Source organism: Neodiprion fabricii, chromosome 7 (assembly GCF_021155785.1).
Source record: "Neodiprion fabricii isolate iyNeoFabr1 chromosome 7, iyNeoFabr1.1, whole genome shotgun sequence".
Lineage (NCBI taxonomy): Eukaryota > Metazoa > Arthropoda > Insecta > Hymenoptera > Diprionidae > Neodiprion > Neodiprion fabricii.
The window spans coordinates 21,836,065-21,858,325 of NC_060245.1; the positions used below are offsets into that span (position 1 = coordinate 21,836,065).

Below are 22,261 nucleotides of genomic sequence, written 5' to 3' on the forward strand. Positions count from 1 at the left end.
CCCTCCCTTGGTAGCCGCACCGGGGAATGATGCCATTGCCATTCGAACAAATTCCTCAGCAACTGGCGGGAGTCGCGCTCACTTCACAGCCTTAAGACATGTTTCACAGCCATCTAGATCGTTGAATTAAAAGCCACAATGTCCGACGACTGTGACAATTGCCAGTGTGGTGAAGTTCGGTAAAGTTTGTATTTCGATTTTGCCAGTTTTATTGTCATGACGTAACTTGCTGAATCTGGTTTACTTCTACGGTGATAATAAATCTCTATATTATTGATAATATACGATAACTTGAAACGGTAAGTTAGGAGGAAAATTTCATTACACTGTCTAATTTCGTGGTTAGGTTGTCGCTGGTCCTCCATTGATTTTTATGTCTGGCTTTGCTCTACGTAATACCGCCCCCTAGTTTTACAATTTTAGCGTACATTCGTGTATCTAATTCACTTTCTACATTTATCCCTTGACTTTCTTAATTGTCTACGTACTTTTTCATCCTCATAAACCTTACCGTATGCATTATCACCGCATACTTGCGTTGACAACACTTTCCTCATGCATCGACCTTCAATTGAATACAACTATCTGCTACGTTTGATTGAGTGAAGTTAATAAATTTTGCTTACACAGATCAATTTTTAAACATTACTTATCGACCATTTAAGTCGATGCTAAATATTTGCCAATGATTATGATTATGACAATTGTAACAATAGTACTCTGTCCATTTTAGTTGACGCAAAACCTGATCAGTTACGCTGGAAGATGTCGTACCCAGGGCAACCGCCTATGGGCATTCCCGGGATGCCTCCGATGCCTTATATGGTCGGTGCTCCGCCACCTATAATTGGAAGCGTTATGCCAATGCCTCATGTAAGTTGTTGATACAAACATTGATGACCTCGAATTAGTTTCTACACATCTATTTGTTGAAACATTAATCGATGCCTTTTTTTTTTATGTTCACATCACTATTTTGTAGCACTGACATACTTTGGTGACAAGATATATCTTTTTGTCTACCTTAACTGACTTCAATTAGACCCTATGCTACTCAATGTCGTCTTTTTACTTGATTATTTTTCTTTAAATTTTGTATAGATGATTCCAACACCTGTTTCTGCGATGCAGACATCTGCACCTGCCGTTCGTTATGCTCGAAATCAAAACCGGCACGACAATAATCGTCGGCGAGAGAGAGAGACGGGACCCCCTGTGACAGTTTTCGTTGGCAATATCATGGACAGAGCTCCCGATGTTATGATACGTCATATACTAGGCGCATGCGGCCATGTTCTCTCCTGGAAACGGGTTCAAGCATTTGGATTCTGCGAGTATGCTGGGCCTGATGCTGGACTCAGGGCTGTCAGGCTCCTTCACGATATGGAGATCGGAACTAAAAAATTAGTCGTCAAAGTTGATGCCAAGACTAAGGTTGTTTTGGACCAGTTCAAAGGTGCGAAAATGTTGCTGAAACATTTGTTTTACGTTTTTACGCACTCTGAAATTCGTTGGAACTGTTAAATCTTTGGTTTCCTAGTTGGAAACACTTCTTTAATTACGTGTTTGAAACCTCTTGCTCAATGTTTGGATCTTTTATTGACAAAAGCAAATAATACCGATTCACAGCTGAAAGACGAAAGAAACTGCGAGGTGGACAATCACCATTGCAAGATGAAACTCCCAGTGAAGGGCTGGACGGTGATGAAGGTGACGACTACATGGATGAGGGAATGAGGGTCATGGATGCGGATGCAACTACTCGCATCTCCCAGATCATTTCTGAGCATGCAACAGAACTGGAAATGGCTCAAGTTGCCCCAGGTAAGAAATTATTTGGAATCAAATTGTCTATTTTATACAAAATCTGGTATCACCTCAGCAGTTGTGTAGAAAGACCTGTACTAACGTTGTTTTGATTGTTCAGAGGAGCATCAGACAAAAATGGTGGCTAAATCGTTGAATCTTGATGACGCGGAAATAGAAGAAAGCAAGCGGGACCTGATAACGCGGGAAATTGGCAAGTTTCGGGAAGTTATGAAGGTAATTAAGAATTATTGTTGCAAATAACAATCCCAAGCCTGTCGTATCCCGATCTCTTGCTTGTTTGCTCCACAAATTGACCACTCTTTGGTAATGCGTGATTTTTATGAGATGAAAGTGATATGATTGTGTAGAAAGGTGCGTATAAGTATATCCAAAAGGAAACATTGAATTCGAAAATATCCAGTTGAAATTATATTCGTGCGTGTTTTTATCATTTGGTAATAATCGATTGAACAGAATAACAGTCATTTGACTAATGGTGAAAAATTGGGCTTCATCTGAAAGTGAAACAATGAATTTTGTTTGATCTGATGTCAAAGTATAAAGGAAATAAGATAAAATTGAAAACGAAGATTACATTTCCCCGGCTGACTATTTCACATGCAATACCCAAGTTCAATGGAAACAGAGACGAGCTAATAACTGAGCGATTGATTGACTGAAATTTGGCGCGAGTGGGTGAATAAATCTAGGATCAACGATATCGAAGAATTGATGAAATTCTTTATTTGTTTTTCATTTTCGTGAGTAATTGAGTAAATCTATTGAATTGATGGATGGAATGAATGCGTGGTACGTTAGCTCTGAATAAATGGAGCCGTGACTCGTTGCTGTATATTATAATGACAGGCAGCGCGCGTCGCACACAGCAAAAGCACACGTACGTCTAGGAATGCTGTGTGTGGGGACCACCCTCTCACTCGCTCATTCATTGGCTCTGAAGGGAGCTAATCACAGCACAGCCCTCGTATTTTCGCAGGCAGCCTCAGCCTCGTCGGTAAGTCAGTGCATATCCAAACAAAAAACAAACCATGATGAAAAAGAATTTGATCAAAAAAAAAAAAGAATAGAAACTAAAACCAGCCGAAAAAATCTAACATGTGATCGTCTCGTAGACGAGATAAGCTAAACTTAGCGCGCCAGTCTTAGCTGAATTCTAGTATAGATATTTGCATAATTTTATTTAACTAATAGATTGAAGATAGGTAAATAATTTTTTTTAAAAAAAAGCATCTTATAATACAAAAAAATCTTTTAATAAACACGGAGTCAAATTTGTTTTAACTACCTGTTTGTTAGTCGCGTGGAATGTTACTATTTCTTTTTTATATTCCGTTTTGATATGATTTCTCCTCTTTTTTTCTTCTCTGTCTCTCTCTCTCTCTCTCTCTCCACAATTTTTATATCAGTCTACGGATGGATACAAGCTTTTGGAACAAATCGAACTGAAGAGATTTTTCTCAATTACTTGTTCACTTAATATAAATATTTAAAAAAAAAACAAATTAAAAACATCACATTTGACAATAATTCTCTATCATCAAAGTGGCGACTGTTCAGTTGTTGTCTTTATTTTGTGTAAACAGCTTCTGTCAACGTTGCGATCAGACATGTACGTAGTACCTAGGTACGCGCTCCTACGTTCTTCGGTACCGCCACACTGACCGACCGTGTCAACTTCACACCGTGAGTAAAAGTACACAACCATGAATCACCACAGAATCATTCGGTTCTCGTAGTTTTTCTGTTAGCCAATCCTTGCAAGCCTTATCCTAAAAAAAATTCAATTCTCGCGTGTTTTTCCCCCATAAATCCAAATTCCACCACTGTGCATCATATCCATATAATCATCTCCTCGCACAATTACTATCTTCTTGTCGTTAGCCTAATATTTTGGGTTATTGTATGGATGCGCGGATGGTTCTGCCGTCATTTGAAACAAATTAATCAACGAACTCAGTATTGATTTTTTCTAATCATTCTAACATTGAAGACAAATAATTTCCCATTTGTGAAGACAGTATTCAGTTTCGATGTATAAGCTTATTAAAGAAAAAAAAAATAATAGTAATAATAATGTTCAGTAGTAATTTAGTTTTTTTTTTTTTTTCCCCCAAGATAAGATCATTTCAATTAGCCAAACAGTAACCCATGATCGATTGATTGGCCTCACCCTATGTGTTAAGGAAGGGTGTAAAAGAACAAAAAAAAAAAAAAACTGTAATAAATTAATGTAAGAACGGCGTTGATAGGGTAAGAGATTGGGGGCGTTACGGGGGTGGGCAAACTATTGTGCATTTGATATCCAACAGTTTGCTGCATCAGCTGCCGCGTATAGCCAATAGCCAGAGAAGGATTCAGTGTTGAGAAAAAGAGTCGTGAGATACAGAGTCACTGATCGACAGATACAGAGCAAAATCAAATGATTGACGTTTTGACGGATGGTTCTCTTCATTGCGACAACTCAGCTTCTGATCGGTATATCAAAATTTTATTCTAATATATAATATTTTATTTCTCTTACATATCATTTACCTGTACATAATCAAAAATGAAAATATTCTATAAATGTTACATTACTAAATGTTAGTCAGCTAGTATTCATTTTTATCATCCCCCTCTTTGATACTGCAATAATCATTGTTTAGAAAGTATTGGTAAATATTCGAACTGGCACACATGCAATGTTGTGAGTACATTGGGTGTCATTTTATACTGTTGCGTTATTTTCTTGGGATATATGGTAAAAGTACAAACAGATTATTAAAAAGAATAAAAATAAAAAATAAAAAAAAAAAAAAAATAGAGCGTACAGATAAAGAGGAAGAAGACTTAGATTTTTAAATTTATCGTAAGTTTAGTATCTCACAAATTGTTGTCTCCAAAAGTTTGTACCTGCACTTAGGTACTTGATATGTTAACGAGATATCGTGTTAAGATGCCGTGAGTTCAGCAGGCTCCAGCGGAGTGAGTATACCTCATCGACACGAAAAAATTCTTACAATATTTACATATATGTATAATATGATATTTATTCATTACTGTACATAAAAGAAACTAGCAATCGCTGTAATAATCAACCCTTGAAGGACCGTAATCTTGTCTTTATATACAAATATGTGCGCTGCCAGGTTCTACAATTAAATATCCGGACACGTATTTTTGTTGATGGTTCTTTACGGGTGGATAAATAATTGTATGTTTATAATTCATACAATGTGCAACAGTCTTTGTCTTCCTGGCGAAACCTAATAAGCTACGAGAAAAATAAAACGCGATTGCTAGTTTTCTAGTTTTTCTTTTCAAACATTTTTTTTTTTTTTTTTGTTCTTTCTTTTCTAACAACACGGAATCCTCAAGATTTGTTCTGGCTTCAAAAACTCAGCCATCTTTCTTTCGTTGTGTTTTATAGAAGCAGGAAGAGGAGAAGGCTCAAGTCAAGCGAAAGCGGGAAGCTGTCGAGAAGGAGGAAAGGGAAAAACGTGAGAAGGAACGCAAGGACAGGAAAGAAGAGGAGGCTGGAAACAACAAGGATGATCATGATGGATTGGAACCTGGCAGTCCTTCCACACCTCCGATCGGTGGATCTGGTTCCGCCGTTTCAAAAGGTCGCAGCAGCAGCAGCGCTAGCAGTAGGAGAGATAAACGCCGTTCAAAGTCCAGGTAAAATTGATAATGCAAATCGGAGCATTTGTTATTTTCCTACCTTTTGTCCCCTTCTTTAATTGATAAAGCTAACTCCTTTCTTGCCAATCCGTTTACAGGTCGAAGGAACGCGACAGGGAAAGAGAGCGTCAAAGAAGTGAGCGAGAACGGGATAGAGACAGGGATCGTGAAAGGGAGCGAGAGCGGGACAGAGACAGAGACCGCGAAAGGGAGAGAGATAGGGATCGAGAACGGGACAGAGACAACAGAGAGAGGGAGAGAGAGCGAGAGAGGGAGGAGGCGCGAAAAAGTGAAAGGGAAATATTGCGGGAAAGAGAGGAGGAGGAGGAGGCCAAGGAAAGGAAGAAGAACGAGAGACGTGCGAGAGAAAAGGAGGCAGCTTATCAAGAACGGTTGCGAGCTTGGGAAACTAGGGAGCGCAGGAAGCAGAAAGAGTGGGAAAAGGAAGCGGAGAAAAACAGGGCGAAGCAAGAGGCAAGGGAGAGAGAGGCAAAACGACTCAAGGAATTTTTGGAAGATTACGACGATGATCGTGACGACACTAAATACTACAAGAGCAAAGAATTGTCACGACGTCTTGAGGAGCGTGCTCTTGAAGCCGAAGCCGACTCCCGTGATCGTTGCGCCGAACGTCAAGAGCTGCAGCGTCTCAGAGACAAACTCTATGCAGATTCAACATATACAGATCCGGCTGCTGAATTCGAGAGGGTAAAAAACCGATTGATTTTCCCTACGTTTAAGGATGCAACAAACTTACAGTGAACAGTCCAGTCAAAAAGCTATCAAGTGAGAAATATGATTTAACGAAGGTTTGAAAATGCGACTGAAGTTAATCCAGTAGAAGTTAGTTGAAACAATATTCCTTTAATTCGAAAACTTTTTCAAAAAATCATCAATTTCAGCTACAGTAGCATCATTATCGATGGCTTTAAAGCGATCCAATTATTGAAACATTTCTGTAATGGAAAAAACGCATTGTTCAACCGATTTTAATTAACTAGTGGTAACTTTTTTAGTAAGTGAATCGACTGTGCCAAAGCAATGTTATTTCGTTCGGTAGAACATTGAAAACTTCGCTATGTCATATTTCTGTCTTTAGCTATTCGACTGCACTGTTCTTTTAGTAAATCATTGTTAAACAGTTTTATGTCAATTGTGACAACATTTAATCTGTTCTTTTTGTTTCCAGTTAAAAGCTGAGCGAGAGGAACAGTACAAGCCTAAACCTGTAATAACAATAATCGACGAGGAGGATGAAAAGTCAGTAAAAAAGGAAAAGGAGACCTCGATGCCGCCGATAGAAACGGAACCGATCGACAGTGACAGTGACGACGGTGTTCACTTTGACGACGCCCCGCCTGCAGAGGCTCCTTCGAGGACACCTCCACGTCATCACCATCACCACAGACGTCATCACCGCCATCATCAGAATCATCATCGCGATGATAACGACGACGGAAACGACGACGATATTAGTGAAGTTGACAGGGATAGTATTAAGGATAAAATTAACTCACCGTCTTTGCAATCGCAGCCAACTACTGCTCAATCTTTACCCGTTAATCACGACGAAGACTCTCGCATGTCGCTTGTCAGCGAACCGGAGAAATCCAGCGGCGGTAAGAAACACTGAATTTTTCTCTGTTTCATTTTAATACGGTCAAGTTTTGGCTTTCGAGTATCCTTACATGAGCATCTCGCATCCTTTTAGGAAACTTTGTACCCTTCGCAATGGGCAGCGGAGGGGCGAAGGGCGGTGGCGGAGTTGATCACACTCCGGGAAACAAAACGCCGGCCAGTCCGAATTCCGCTGTAAATCCTAATCCTCAGCAGGCCAGTCAGCCAAAGAAAAAAGGGCGGATAGATGTTAAGGACGTTTTTAACAACGACGACGACGATGATGGTACTAACAACACGAAGAAAAGGAAACTAGTTCCACTAGGTAGGAAAAAATAGGCGTTGTGATATTATCGTTTGAAAAATTATCGTTTCAAAAATAAACACCGCTTGTTTTACATTCGTTGCAGATTATGGCGAGGAAAAGAAGAAAAAAGGAAACGAAGACGCTTCTAAGGCTGGTGGTAAGGAAGAGAGCACCAAGAGTCAGGAGGAAAAGCGCAAGCACATTAAATCACTAATAGACAAAATACCAACTGACAAAAATGCTCTGTTTGGTTATCAGCTTGATTGGGCTGTTATTGACAATGTGAGTTGTGTAATTGAATCGATTCAGAGAACATCGCGTGTGATAGTGGTATCTCAATTTTAAACGTGTTTGAAAAAAAAAAACGTGGTTTCAGATGCTAATGGAGAAGAGAATACGACCGTGGATAAACAAAAAAATCATCGAATATATTGGAGAGCCGGAACCGACACTGGTCGACTTCATTTGTAGCAAAGTAATGGCCGGTAGTTCTCCTCAGGGAATACTGGATGACGTACAAATGGTGAGAGGCAGAATATTCTCGTTTTTCAAATTTCGATTTGTTAAATAGGATAAAATAAAACAAACTCTGTCTCCTTACAGGTGCTAGATGAAGAGGCAGAAGTTTTCGTAGTAAAAATGTGGAGGTTACTGATCTACGAAGTTGAGGCTAAAAAAATGGGGCTAGTTAAATAGTGCGCGAATATTGTAATTGAGCAGAATCGTTGTTGTTCTTCCTCTTTCTTTTCTTCTATTTTTTTTTTTTTTTTCAAATCTTTTTTTTTGTAACCTTCGTTGTCAAGTTCACATAACAACCTTGACAAAAGTGCTATGCTATTAATGCTTCTGCGCGAGTATTTCAATAGAGATCATCAAACCGCGGAGCTGAACGAGAAGAATTCCTTCTGAAATAATTTCTGGATAAAATTTTTATTGATATAAAAGAAAACAAAAAAAACAAAAATATTTGGGTATCGCATTACACATGAATACTTAATCGTCGTATATATAAATATATTATCATAATTGTTAGTCCGGAAAAATTAATTTGTGGAAAAAGAAGCAAAAAAGAAAAAAAAAAACAAATCCGATAGCGACCTTTTTTAATTATCACCAAAAAATCCGGTGACTGTGTGTGAGATTATATGTGTAGCGGTTTATTCGTTGAAAAAAAAAAAATAATAACAATTTGTAATTATCATCAGTCATAATTGTATCTATATACGGTTATATGACCTACGTATCTTTCTTTTCTGAAATTCTGTAAATCTCTATCGATTTTGGTTCGACACGGTATCCACCTAATTCGCGATCATGCGAGATAGGTAAAAAATTATCTTGCAAATTATAGGGGTCATAAATTTCATCACGATTAATAAATTTTCTCATTTACTCGAAAATTTGAGAAATCAACAGAGGTAAGACGCTATATCCGTCCGTACTCAAATGTTTAACTGTCCGTAAATGCTTTGCGTTTAATTTTTTTCTACGTCAATCTATAGTTCGATGTTTCATACACGGCGCATTATTTAGTCGATCGTGTTTATTACGTTCCAATTTCATTAGGAAGTTAAAAGTCAGGAAGTTTTTTAGTCTAACGATCGTTCATCAACATAAAGAATGGATGATAGTGAATACGTATGATAAATAATAAACGCCTCCATACCAGCTCTAAAAAAAACCGTATTAAAACAATTTATTTGTTTTGTTATCATAAATAGTATTCGTAATATTATTTTTTTTCCTCGGATTATGCGTCAACGATCCTCCAATTCTGCGTAAAATTAGGATTTCGTTGAATAACCCAAAGTTCAGCTGAAGTCTGACAGATGTCCTTGCTAATACTAAAACGTGAGCTTCCTAGAATGAAGAAAACAATATTAGGAAATAAAGATTCAAAAGGTACAACAAAAGTGAATCGTGTTAAATGTTGTGATTATTATTATTACTAAAAATTTTAGCTCTTTATAAATTCATCCCGTAATATATTGTTCCAATCTAAATCGTTTACAACTCATTATGATATCAGTTCTTGTCGAAATTCTTTAAAATGATAATATTAACATTTAAACATCACGAATTTTTCAACTTTGTATTCTCTACATTACTATCGGACGTTCGCATTTTTAATCCTTGATAGTTTAGTTCAGTTCAGTTTGTAGATGTTGCAATACGGAATACCGGTAAAAATTTACGTACGAGGTAAATTTCTAATTGTAAGTAGTAAACGGTACTGAGAAAGAAACGGATACACGTGAAAGAAAAAAAAAAAAAAACAATTGTAACAATCAAGTGAAACGTTTTGTAATGAATTATATCTATAGCAATGAATTACAGTAAATTGAAAAAAAAGCTCGTGTATGAAATTTCGGAAAAATCCCTGTTAAAATTGCTAGACATAGACATAACGAAAAGTGTTTTCAGGTCGAATAGTTAATTGTTATTGTTGTTTTTTCGATAGGAAGTTTGTCGCGATGAAAACTACTGGACAGATCGCATGAAACCGCAATCCGTTTTACTATAGCGTCTGAAAATAAATGAAAGGGATAACTAGTGAGAAATTTTTACGGTCAGACTATAATTGGGTGTTAAAACTGCAGGATGAAAGAGGATAAAAGTGAAACGACCATTGCGAGTAAACACATAGAAAAGAATTGGTTCAGTTCGGGGAGACTGAAGATTCTACGCGTCTGTCGGACAGACTGTGTGGTAGATGAGAGTGACTCGACCGAATCGTTTCGTCCCGGATCAATCGCCCCTAAAACTAAAAAAAAAAAGTAAGAGAGAGAAAGAAAGGAGGAGCAGTAAAAAACACACACAAGAGAAAAGAAGATAGTTTTAGCGGAGGATCAATTAGGGCCGCGTGCATCACGGGGTGAAATTTATGCGACGTAACCTGCGTGTAGATTGGGGATCATACGACGGGGGTGAACGGGAATTAACGAGGGGATGGAATGGGGTGTGCAACTTGTAGAGGGGAAAATCGCTTCCGTCTAATCCGTCCACTTTAACAACGATAGGTTCGCACGACTGAGCGCAAACGGACAGCTATAAGCTAGCAAAGAGATTAGAGGAAAGTTCAGAGGTCTCACGATCAGACCTAATTGGCTGCCGGATACAGTGCTGGATTCTTTCGACTTGTTAGCCGATGTGCGAGGGATCCTTGTCACGTCTTATTCCGTTGTCTCATTACCCAGACTTTTTCCGATATTTCAACCCCCTCGGCGCGGTTTTTTGCAACGTTTCGGGAAAAAACGTAAGGTGAAGGGGTGGGAAAATATTAACGAAAGAATTTACGCAGGTTTTTTAGGGGTTGGAGGCAGACGGAAAATCAAGGATATTTACAGGGTTCGTACGCACAGGGAAAACCTGGAAAACTCGGGGAATTTTTATTACAGAAGGGAAAAGTTAGGGAATTTTGAGTCTGACATTTTTTCTTGTGAGAAATCGCAGGCTGTTTGTAAATCGATAGTCAGATAGTAAGTTGGCTGCGAGGTAATATAGAAGGTATCGGTATTATGTATTGTATAAAAAAATTGCATTAATCAGCGACATATTTCTTGAAAGGTAACTGCACGGAGAGAAAAATCTGAGAAAAATTACCCTGCTGTTACTATAAGCAACCGAACCGCGAATTCGAAAAGCAAAAACGTGTCATTTTATTGCGCCCTTTTTCAGGACTTCAAAATCCTATTTCACGTTGTCTGATTTAACGGTTTTTTCAATCCACCATAACTTTACAAATGATAAATACAGATTTTATATATGAAGTTTTTGTGATTGACTCAGAAATAACAAAAAAAAAAATGATGACAGACAATTCGAGAACGATTTACTTATGTAGCAAATGAGCTTTGCTAATTGGTTAAATAAATGAACCACAACAAAATGATACGGTAATGCAATTGCTCTAAAGTCAATGACTGATCGAGTTACGTTGAAATTTTTAGCCAGGTGTAAAATTCTGTTCTGCATGAAGAAAATATTGTTTTAATTGAGTGCAATGAAAAAAAAAATAAAAAAAAAAAATCAATCCGGTACTTTGATAGTTAGATTCCTGGATTAAACTTTGGCTGTGAAATTAATTCGGAGCATTTCGTGAGGTGCGCAGCATTTGGACGGTTAATTGCATTGGTATCGATAGTCGCGCGATTATTTGCGACAAATAGTACACGGGTGGATGGTAGGACAGAGCTTCACGTGCTGTACAACACACGTGGCCAAAGCCGAAGGGTCTTCCACTCGCTTACAATCTGTGGAAACTAAACGGAGGCTGTGGAGATCGGTGGCTCGTTATATCCTTGTTTGAGCTGAAGCAATATACTCGACGGCGTCGGGAGCAGCAGCGAGGAGGAGGAAATGGATACAGTCTTATTTGCACTCGGATAATATCGCCCTGGAGGTAAATTGGCGATCGGAACTGTAGGCTAATCGTCGATGCGCGCGGTGTTTGAGGACTTTCGTACCATCGCAAAACTGGCGTGAAAATTTTGGAACACAACTGGAAGTATGATTGCAGGGTGTCTGGCTGTCGGGGAAATCTGGAAAACCGGGAATTTTCAGGGGATTTTCACGCGTATGGAAAAACCGGGAAATGTCCAGGGAATTCGGGCATGTCTTCTGGAATTTTTGTATTCTCTTCCTCACTGATCTACGATTCTTTGAAATGTAGAAAATTACTATACGCGAGACTGCTTAGGGGGTTAGTGCGAAAAGGGTGTAAGTGACGGAAAATATGGTTTTTGGGGGAATTTTAAGAATCGATGAATTGACGTTGAGCGTGGTGTAAAATTTATGAAAAATATAAACAAGTACTAAAAACAGTTGATACTCTAAGATTGATGTTTCCACCTTTCATGTTTCGAAAGAATGGTTAATCTTTCTTTAGTTTCTTGAAATTTGAGTGTTTATTGCTATATTCGGTGACTAGGTTTAAGCAAAATTGTACTTGAAGAATAATTTGACTATTTCAACTTACGATGAAAACGTCTGATATCTAATTTTTAACCAATTTGCATGAAAAGCGTGAGTTTGTTGGTAGAGTTAGGTTGAAACGAGCCGTTGAAAAATGTCTATTTTCTTCTGGAAAACCGGGAAATGTCAGGTAATTTGATACGTAATTGACGTTAGACACGCCGAATTGCACGCTCCGGGAGTCCCGGTGCAACGTAGTTCGGAAAGTAGACACTTGATATTTTTTCTGACCTTTGATGAGTAATCGACGGTCGAACCAGGATAAAAAAAAAAAGGTAAGGATATACGGAGGGAGGAAAAAATACGGAACTCCGATCCGCCGCGGGTATGAATAATGGAGGGAATCCGAACAGTTAGATAAATCGTGAATCTTCATCGCTTCCGCTTGAGGGAGAAAAACAGTAGTCGCTGTGGGGTATATAATACATTTTTTTCCCCCATCTCTGCAACGTTCCTTTTTTATTTTTTTTTTTTTTTGTTTTTTCTTCTATCTGTAGGTACGTTGTTCTTCGGCTTTTTCGAATTTCGTCAAACAATAACGCAGGGCCATTCGTATGCATTCGCGAAATCGGAATTTTGCGAGGAAATCATTCGATGATCGAAATTCGTTCATATCGAGAATTGTATATGAAACTCGATCTCGAGTCATCCGTTGATCTCTCTACCTCTGTGACGAAAATCTCGCCCCACGGATTGATTTCTCTCAGTCCCGTTATATTTTTTCTCTTCCTTCTTTTTTTTTTTTTTTTATTTTGTTATTTCACTTCGCACCGGATCTCAGGATTCGCGCACGTATCGTGCGGAGGATATCCGATTGGGCACGTTGCGTAGTTATGTATATACGTATATATATGGATAACCTGTATCTATATCGGCTCTCGAGGATGTATCCGCAGGGGTTTTGCGCGACCTCTGTGAAGCGAAGACCTCTCCTCTCCTCTCCTCTCCTCTCCTCTCTCAGTTTCTCACTTTCACCCCCAACCCCCAGGCCCGGCTCTACCTCGTCCAATCTCCTTTATGCCCTCCTAGTTTCGCGAACTGCATTACCTTGTCAATCGATGCCCATACGCCACCCCAATACGTTATCCCTCTGGTTATACACTTCGGCCCCCCCGCAAACGTGTCTCTTTCACCCCTTTCCACCCTTCCTGCCACCCTGTGTTTTCTTTTTTCTCTCTCTCTCTCTCTCTCTCTCTCTCGTAACTAGCTAGTCCGGTCCTTCTGTGTAGCAGCCAGTCCCGCGGGTTACCCGAATAAATTGGTTTACTCCCGTCCTGCAGCCAAGGAAAGTTGAAATAATAAAAACGGTGAGACATTCTCGATGTCGATAAAAAAAACCGATCGCTAACGATTTGAGTATATATATATATATATACATGTGTGATTCGAGAAGTCTCGTATTTGATTATAAAACTCGTTATTTACCGTATTTTCCACTCAACGTCGATGTTGTCCAAAAAAAAAGACGTCCGACAGGTTGCACGAAATTAACTCACGCACTAATAGGGGAAAAGTTTACCAAAAGTACAAATCAGCTGATCGAGCTCTTCGACGCCATGTTGTTTGACCGAGCACGCGAAGCGAAACGATCGTGTTGAGTTGTTTTTCCTTAATTCTTGTATCCTGTGATTGCAACTAAAAACGCAATCAATCAAATCGTAATTACAGCGGAACTAAATCACACGTCGATCGCCTCGCACGTGCCAGCCGGTGGATCGAGGTTGAATAACCTATTTAACCGAGGCAGGTGGTGAGCGCAGAAATTTTAGTACTTGGAACTAGGAACTAGGTTTAGGTGATTAAGCGATAGGCTCGTAAAGCAATGGCGCTATAAAACGGCCGGTTCATTGGGTTCGCATGGACCGGGGAATTTCCTCCAACGGAGTTTGTGTGGGTGCCGAGAATCGCGATGGGCTGGGTTGGTGGTTCGGCCGTAGGTTCCGCAGGTACCCGAAAGCTACATAACAAGCCTTCATTAATGGTTTCTCATCGGTATCGCGAGGCCTCCTTGGAAGCGGCGCTCGTAACCGTAGCTTCCCTTACACAGAGCTTCCAGGATCACCACGGCCAGCGACGGCGGATCGCATCGTCGAATTCATTAGACAAGATTAAACGGGGGGTCGTCGGGGGATGTTTACCCGGAAGCCATCTCACGGATCAGAAACGTGGGAAAACACTGGGAAGAAACAGAGAGAGGGAGAGAGAGCGACAGAGAGAGAGAGAGAGAGAGAGAGGAGTGGAGAACATTTGTCATAGCTTGCGAGAACGCCGGGGGATGAGGGCGTGCTAAGTTCAAGTGTAAGGAGTGGCGGGTGTCTTAAGCGCACCTGATTCCGGGGGCCAACTCACTCACTCACTGACTCGCTCGCTCGCTCTTTTCCACCCCTGAAAAGAGGGTGACCGGGCGAATGGAGTGCCGAAGAAGGAGGAGAACCAGCCGGGCTCTCGAAGACGCGAGAAGACGAGAGAGCTGAGCGTGAAAGTCACTCCGCAGAAATTCCCCGCGGAGCGATTCAATCTTTCGAGCTTTTTGTGGGGGCTATCAATGTCTCTCTGACTCCCCTGCTATTCGCAGCCTCTCTTTCTCTTTCTCTTTCAGCGAACTGCAAAATAAAATCACCGTGCCCAACGTCTCGTCATCCCGCAGGAGTCGAGGCGACTCGACTCACCCGTCCTCTACCTTTTTTTATCTCGTCCTTTCCGCCCTTGAGGATATCCCAATCCGCGGAATCGCTTCCAAGGAAACTTGCCTTTCCATCGAAACCAGCCTCATCGACTAGCCTCAAAAATATCGTCCCCCCTCGCCTTCCACGAGATTTCACACCCATTTCACACGTACCCTGGAATCGCTGTAACTAATTCCTTCGGGCGTTACGAAAAAGGTGAATCGCGTTAGGCCGGGACAGATAATTATTTATCGCACCCTGCAGCAGTCTAAGTCGGCAATATGTATATTTTGGAAAAAAAATTACGGACCGTTGGTTCTTTCTCTTTGTTATATACTCTATTCTCCTTTATACATTCACTCGTCCGTTCCGTACATACGCTGTAGGTACGTGTATCAAGAACCCTCTCAAGAGGTTCGAGGTTCGGTAAACTCGCTTGAAAAATGACAATTCTCCTTCAGCGTAGTCAAATATCCCTCCTTCAATATTGTTCATCTCGTCATCCTTGCTCGATCCTTTTTATGACAATATCTTGTAGTCCGTCGACGTCGATTCTTCTTCGTTTTCGTATTTCCCTTCCGTAAAAATCCCCTTTCGAGGCGTTCCCCTGAAATTTTTCCTTTCACCGCTGTTGACACAATTATTATCTCTGCATTGTGACAATTAGGAGAGCGTAAATCGCGTACGTGTCTTACCGATTTTCTTAATTCTGTGATTTTTTCTAGAACATCAAAAAACGTTAGCTGAATATTTTTTTACGTGACAATATCGGCAGTTTCAAGGGTGAAAATCACTCCCCTAAAAATAGTACGTGCAACCCGTTCAAATTAAAAAAAACACCACTTACGTTATTTTACGTTGATGAGTGCAGATCATTATCCATAAATTCTTTAGATGAATCTATTCCAGTGGGTAAATTTTTTGAGTGTTTTTCACGCCATAAACGGTCAAATTGGCGCGGAGATAAACGAGCGCGAATAATTTCTTACGATGTGTTTCTACAACATGTCGTAGAACATAAAAAATCGGTGAGTTTAACCTTCGGGAATTTTTCCGTCGCGGTTTATATCGAAGTAAAGAAAGAGAGAGAGAGCCATCGAAACGGCCGGACGAAGTAGAGAATAAAAAAAAATAAAAATTGAGCGGGACGTGTGTGAATCCGCAAAAAGTGAATCGTTATCCCTGCTCTCCGATAGAAAGAATCTCAACTCAAGTTTTATTTATACAACGAAACGAGGTAAACACAGAGAGGATGAAGAGAAGTAGAAGCTCGCGGTGCAGAGGGCGGCAAAAGGACGAGAGGACTCGGTTGCGGGACAATGGCGACGGCGGATTTTCCCATATCCGGCGGAGTCGCGCAATCTATTCCGGAACGATTTGCCGTCGAGAGTTTTTGGGGGTCTAAGGGCGCGGAGGTGCGGATAGTCCCGGGGGTTGCCGCCAGAAGTCGGCGGTGGCAGCGGATCCTGGAGGGGGAATAGCTGAAGGGTCGGTCGAGCGCGTGACACGAAAAGGGCGGCTCACGTAGCCGACCTTTCCTCTTTCCGTGTAGAACGCCCGCCGGAAACCCGATGCTTCCCGGCTCTTTACGTTCCGGTGAATATATCCGACGGTGAGCTCGATCGCGAGCTCGCCGGATACCGACGCGACTAATATGCTAATACCGGCGATTTACGCTCCCGCGAAATTTCCCGGTCTAGTCGAACGGTGGTTACGTACCTGCACACTTCGGTTTCTTTCCAAAGGGAAGTTACAGGCGCGGGATATAAACCCGTGGGACCCCAAAACGCCGTCGTTTATTCCCAGGGAATCAGAGCTCGCGAACCATCCAGCCACGTATCTCTTTTCCGGATTCTCCTACACAGCGATTCTGCCGCACGATGATTTTCTAAGACTTGGATTATATACTTTTAGTGCATCGCGAAATCGCGGGGTAAACGGAATCGGCTATGTTTAAGGAAACGCCGCGGAGAATGAGAATGAGAGAGAGAAAGTACGTTTATCCGATTCTGGAGCGAGTCTCCCTAATAACCGCAGGCAAAAAGTCTGGGAATTTCGAAAATAAGACTGAAATTTTTAATCTGTCGAAGAGATAAGCTCGTTCTTGTACAAAGTACGATCGATGTTGAAAAAAAAAAGAATTGCACTTAAAATTTTGTTTCATCGCACCACTTCGTATATATATATTCTATGTATATCACTTAATACCAAACCTTCCTCGGTTTTTTTCTTATGGAAAATTGCAGACTGTTTAGGTAAGACTAAAGATGTTAGTATTAATGTTTAAAAAAATTTTCATTATTCAGGAGGATATTTTTTGTAAGTTTAGCGGAGAAATGCTACATTCAGGCCTGGAAAAGTCACGAAATATCAGATTCAAAAAAGCGTACGAACCCTGAATACGCATCGTGGAAAACAAATCGCATAATGCGCATAAAAAGCGTGAATAAAGTTAAATAAAGTGAAAACAACAATGAAGAGAAAATTAATAATAAAACAAAAATAAAAATAAGGTTAATGCAAACAGAGAGAGAGAGAGATAGAGAGAGAGAGAGAGAGAGAGAAGCGGCGAGCTTGGAAGGGGGTGATAAATGGGCGCAGGCGAGATCTGACATTGATTCAGTCCATACAGAAGCTTCCATTTAGTTCTGGGCCACGGCCCTTTGCTCTCCCTCTTGGTCTTCGGGTTTTCTTGGTCTACCTTTGAGGTGCTTCACCGGGGTGTGCCGAGCGTGTCTGGGTATAAACGTGCTGCGAAGGAACGGCTGACGGACGCGCGATGAGCTGCCCGTTTGTTGGGTCTCATTTCTCTCCGCTCACCCAACCAACCAACCAACCAACCAACCAACCACCCCCGACTTTCTTGTCCCATCGATCAGCCCTTCGTCGATCCAGGTTGTAACCATTAGTCGACTAGATTTTTATCATATTTTCTTTTTTCATCGCCAAAAGGACGATCTGTCGTACAATTTAACGGTCAAGGTCTCGTGGGGTTTTTGTAGGTTTGAGGAGAAGAGGCGTCAGTGAAACTCTGAACTTTGTTTTACGCGCGTACGAATTTAACTGTCTGCAGTAATGGTTCGTAAAACAATTACCTAGTCTTTTATTCTCCATTCGTTGGGACCGACTGCATGTTTCGGTAAGTTCTTGGATATTTGGTCGAAGCATGTCAAAATTTGGTGATCTTGAAAAAAGCTCCCTGAGAACGATTTTATACCGTATAAAAATTTGCAAATAACTCCACAACTTTCCATGGTAGGCCTGTAGAAAACAAGGGTTGATATTCGATTGAACATCAAACTATGCCGCTTATTTTGCAAAAAAAAAAAAAAAAAAAAAGTTGAGCTGATAAAAAATATATTTCTGAAATTAATATTCTTGCCAAGTCATACAAAACTCATATTCGTTGATAATTTGTCTGATTATTTTCAATTGCAAGCAGGCGGGTTGCAGGCGAGTTGCTAAATTTTGTTCTCTTAAACTACCAGAATACTAGCTACGCGGAGTTAATTCGATTTTTATTTTATTTCTTTTATTTTGGAAATTAGTACAAGGCGAGAAGCTTTTTGAATTTCACGTCAATGAAAAAAAGTTTGGAAATTCACTGACGTACTGGGTCACCTTGATCAAAAACAATGCGGTTTTTTGCTCTTCGAGTGGTTGAAAAATGAGCGTAAAAAACATGGAATGAAATCCTTTCCTTTCAACCCTAACATAACTTTGACGTTGAAAAATCGTTTGGAAAGAATTTTTTTTTTCCTCTCTCGAGTGTTTACAGCATCTCAAATACATCACCGTACACTAACGATAATATATCTGTTTTTATCTCGGTTTTCCGTATATCTAGCGCTAACTCCCGGCGAGCTCGAAAATGCAGTGTGTGTTTATAAAAAGAAAAGGAAATGGCCGTAGCGCGAGGGAAGATATAAAAATGTGAATGCTCCAAGTCGAAAATGCGGCACATGTACGGAGTTATCATTGTTCGTCTCTGTATCTCGTTCCTCGACGCTACCAGCGAGTCTCTTCTTCCGTGTGTTCAGTACACCGCGAGGATGCGATGCATAGCGGCTTCAGCCTGGATTCAACTCTTATTCTCCTACTTTTCTCTTCACTACCCCGCTGCAGTTTATTCACCGCTAATGGATATTGCCGGTGTCGGTGAGTTCCTCCGGGTGGAAAATTTCCGCGACAATGATAATAGAACGGAAAACGGCGCGCCGTGCCGCGGGATGCTGACCGTACGCGGGCTGCGGCCGCGGCAATTATCCCCCGAACACGGGGGTGAAATCCGTTTATTTTGGTGATCGAGACTCGCCGGTCGCTCCGCGATCCCCGCCCTTTGATACGGGATTTCAAGTACCGGGATCGCGGCCCTTGTAAAGGTCCGCCGGGGTCTCGAGCACCCGGTATATTAAGCTAATTGCTTTCTCATTAGCGGCATTTGCCCTCGGCCTGAAAACTCGCGTGTCAACTCGTCGACGGTCATAAACGCGCGCCACTATTCAGTCTCAAGCATCCATATAATACGACCGAAACGCTGGATCGGGTTCGAGGGAGATTCCACCCCACCTTTCTGACCATCCTCCCCGTATATGTACCAAGTCCTTTCAAGTCTCTCGGATCCTCGAGTCGTCGGTAACGAGTTGTGACCGATCGCCCTGCGGAGTCAGAGGACTGTTTGTAGTGGCTGAAACTTTGAACCGCGGGGCATCATATAATGCGGAAAAGTGTATCGGTCAACATCTTGCCGACTTCTGAACTCTCCGAGGCACCACTCGAGGTATCAATAACTTCCCTCGCGAGTATCGAGCTTTGTTTATTGCTTCTCGGTTTCATAAAAATCTTTGCAAATTTTTATTTTTCTTAAACGCTGTGCGTTATATGTATCTTACAATCCTCCGGACGAACATGCAAAGGACCGAAAGGTCGGCGGGACGAAATCCCCAAAGTTAAATTACCGAGAGTTGAAAACGTTGAAGGACCGTAAATACGAAAAGTTGTCTCGTGGAAAAATAAAAATGGTTTAAATCAATTTGTACAGAAACTTTTATGTGCAAAATGGACGAGATTACGATGGGAAAAATATTGAACTGCTTTCTAAATGTCGGACTCCTGCATTTTTCGAAAATTTACGAAACTGAATTTATCAATAACGATTGACCAAAGACTCAAAAAGTTAAAATCCGGAAACTAACTGCGACAAAGTGTACAAAATACCGGAAGGGGTTGCTAGACGTCGGAAAGACATTTATTCTTTGCAACGTGACCAGTTGCAGCTAATATAACGGCGATACGCTTGTCAAGTGACACGAACGTGGAAGACGATTTAATTTAACAATGTCTTGAATAAATTGTAAAATTGATCATTTGTTATTTAAACATTCGTATCTCGAAAATTTCGGATTTTCGTGCAGCGATATATATTCGAGCTTTCGGTAACATTTGACCAGGTATTAAAGTTTCAATGTACTCGAGCCGAGCGGGAGGTGAGGCAACCTGCTAGTCCGGGCTATTATACTCGACGAATCCCACCCAATTAGAATAATGACCGTTTTCCAACCCCGCGCCCCTCGATGACTGAAACGTATAATACACATATATACGCATACAAACGCGGAGCCATGAGGGAATCTTACAGCGTGTTACACACCAAATTCAAATTCCTCGTTCATTGTCTTTCTCGCCCGAGTTTCCCCGAGGCCCGGGTATTAATTTCGCAATCCGATCTTCTGTTTTGCCCCGAATTATGCAACTCGGCTCGCCGTTCTCTCCCTCCGACTATGCAGCCGAGAGGTCAAGAGCATCGGTATAACTGCAAATAAACGGTGAAACGCTCGGGGTCGAGCATCGAGATGATTCCGGCATGTACTTAAAGAGAGGGACGTCTGAGCGGAACGGGAAAATAAGAGGAGAGAGCAAGAGCTTGCGAACTGGACCGGGCGGGAAATGCGTTTCTTGATTCCAGAAGCAATACTAATATTCCTAAGTGCATCTCTAGTTACCCCCTCGCGTGCGGTGCAGCAACGGTACCAAGAAACCCTTTGTTCACCACTTTCTATGATTACTTCCGATCTTACCTCCGGCGGGCAACGCAGAAATATTTCCTACAAGTTGAGACCCTTCATTTCGAGTCCGTCTAAACATCCCTGAGGCCTTTTTCACCCCATATTCGTCCATTACCATGCGGGTTTTTTTTTTTTTCACACTTAATCACTTCTCGTACGAATGCAACTTTTTGGATAATTGAAAACTTGCCAAGAAATTCGGTATGCGACGAAAAAATGTCAAGTTATCGTAATCCCAGCAGACACGTGTAATCTTTGCGAAAGGGGTGAAAATAGAATCTTGTACCGTTTTAATTTGCCGAATTTCGTTTTGCAATTTCGAAACAATTTCAACCCCTGACGCGATGATATTCGACGTTATTTAAAGAGACAGAGGGATAGGGTGATTTCGGACAGAGGAGGGCGGGGTTAGCGTGTTGTTATTCAAGACCTTCAAAATGTATCTGCGGGCTCTGAGAAGGGTATTTAAGGATTACGGAGTTTAGCATAATATTAGCAGGTAGAAGAGGACAACACGGGGGGTGCAAATGGGGACCTCACTGTATTCGGGAGGGGGATGGAAGAGGGCGGTTCGTATTATTCATGGATTACCTCACTTGTCTCGCCCACAATCCTCCCAAAGCCTCCATTAGAATAATTGCTTCTTCATCTTCGCGCTCGTGTATACCCACCCATCTATCCACCCCCTCAGCTATCCGCCTACAGACGAGAGGCGAGCCAACGTATCATACTCCGTGTCTTTTGGATCTCCGTACACTGTGAAGGTATAGTCGTAGTGCAAACCGATATACTTGATACACCGCGTATAATCGCTCGCGGTTTCTTTTCTCCCCGTTTTCAAACTCTCGCTCTTTCTCTATCTCTCGCTTTCTCACTCCCTCCTCGTATGTACGTACGTGGGTATCATTTAGGATTTACGTCTCGGTCTATCCCGTTCACTTTCCTTGAACCAAGAAACACTGGTACGCCATGTCGCGTGTATTCAACCTCCAAACCCCATCAATATTAATCGTTTCACCCCAAAGATCGTGTCCTGCTTATTGTAGGTACGATACATCATGCGAGATAACGTGTAGCTGTAAACTAGTGTCGGGATTAATTCCAGTTGTTCGGTTATCCTGGAAGAATTTTTAGACTAT

At 41.2% G+C, this 22,261-nt stretch overlaps 1 protein-coding gene across 1 annotated transcript; it reads left to right on the forward strand.

Annotated features, from left to right (window-relative positions):
• The first annotated feature begins 80 nt into the window (after window positions 1-80).
• On the forward strand, window positions 81-9,696 carry LOC124186106 (RNA-binding protein 25). Its single transcript, XM_046577503.1, has 12 exons — window positions 81-299; window positions 734-873; window positions 1,102-1,456; window positions 1,630-1,824; window positions 1,928-2,043; window positions 5,240-5,490; window positions 5,592-6,201; window positions 6,683-7,112; window positions 7,205-7,435; window positions 7,521-7,699; window positions 7,794-7,940; window positions 8,021-9,696. Exons 2-12 carry the CDS (start codon window positions 766-768, stop codon window positions 8,111-8,113), a joined length of 2,715 nt encoding a protein of 904 aa, XP_046433459.1. The 5' UTR covers window positions 81-299; window positions 734-765; the 3' UTR covers window positions 8,114-9,696.
• The last annotated feature ends 12,565 nt before the right edge of the window (window positions 9,697-22,261 follow it).

What these genes read in the sequence shown, in the direction of transcription:
- LOC124186106 (XM_046577503.1), top strand. Translation starts at nt 766, where the DNA reads ATGTCGTACCCAGGGCAACCGCCTATGGGCATTCCCGGGATGCCTCCG. An exon ending in ATTGGGCTGTTATTGACAAT is followed by an intron (nt 7,700 to 7,793) that starts GTGAGTTGTGTA and finishes ACGTGGTTTCAG; the next exon opens with ATGCTAATGGAGAAGAGAAT. An exon ending in TACTGGATGACGTACAAATG is followed by an intron (nt 7,941 to 8,020) that starts GTGAGAGGCAGA and finishes GTCTCCTTACAG; the next exon opens with GTGCTAGATGAAGAGGCAGA.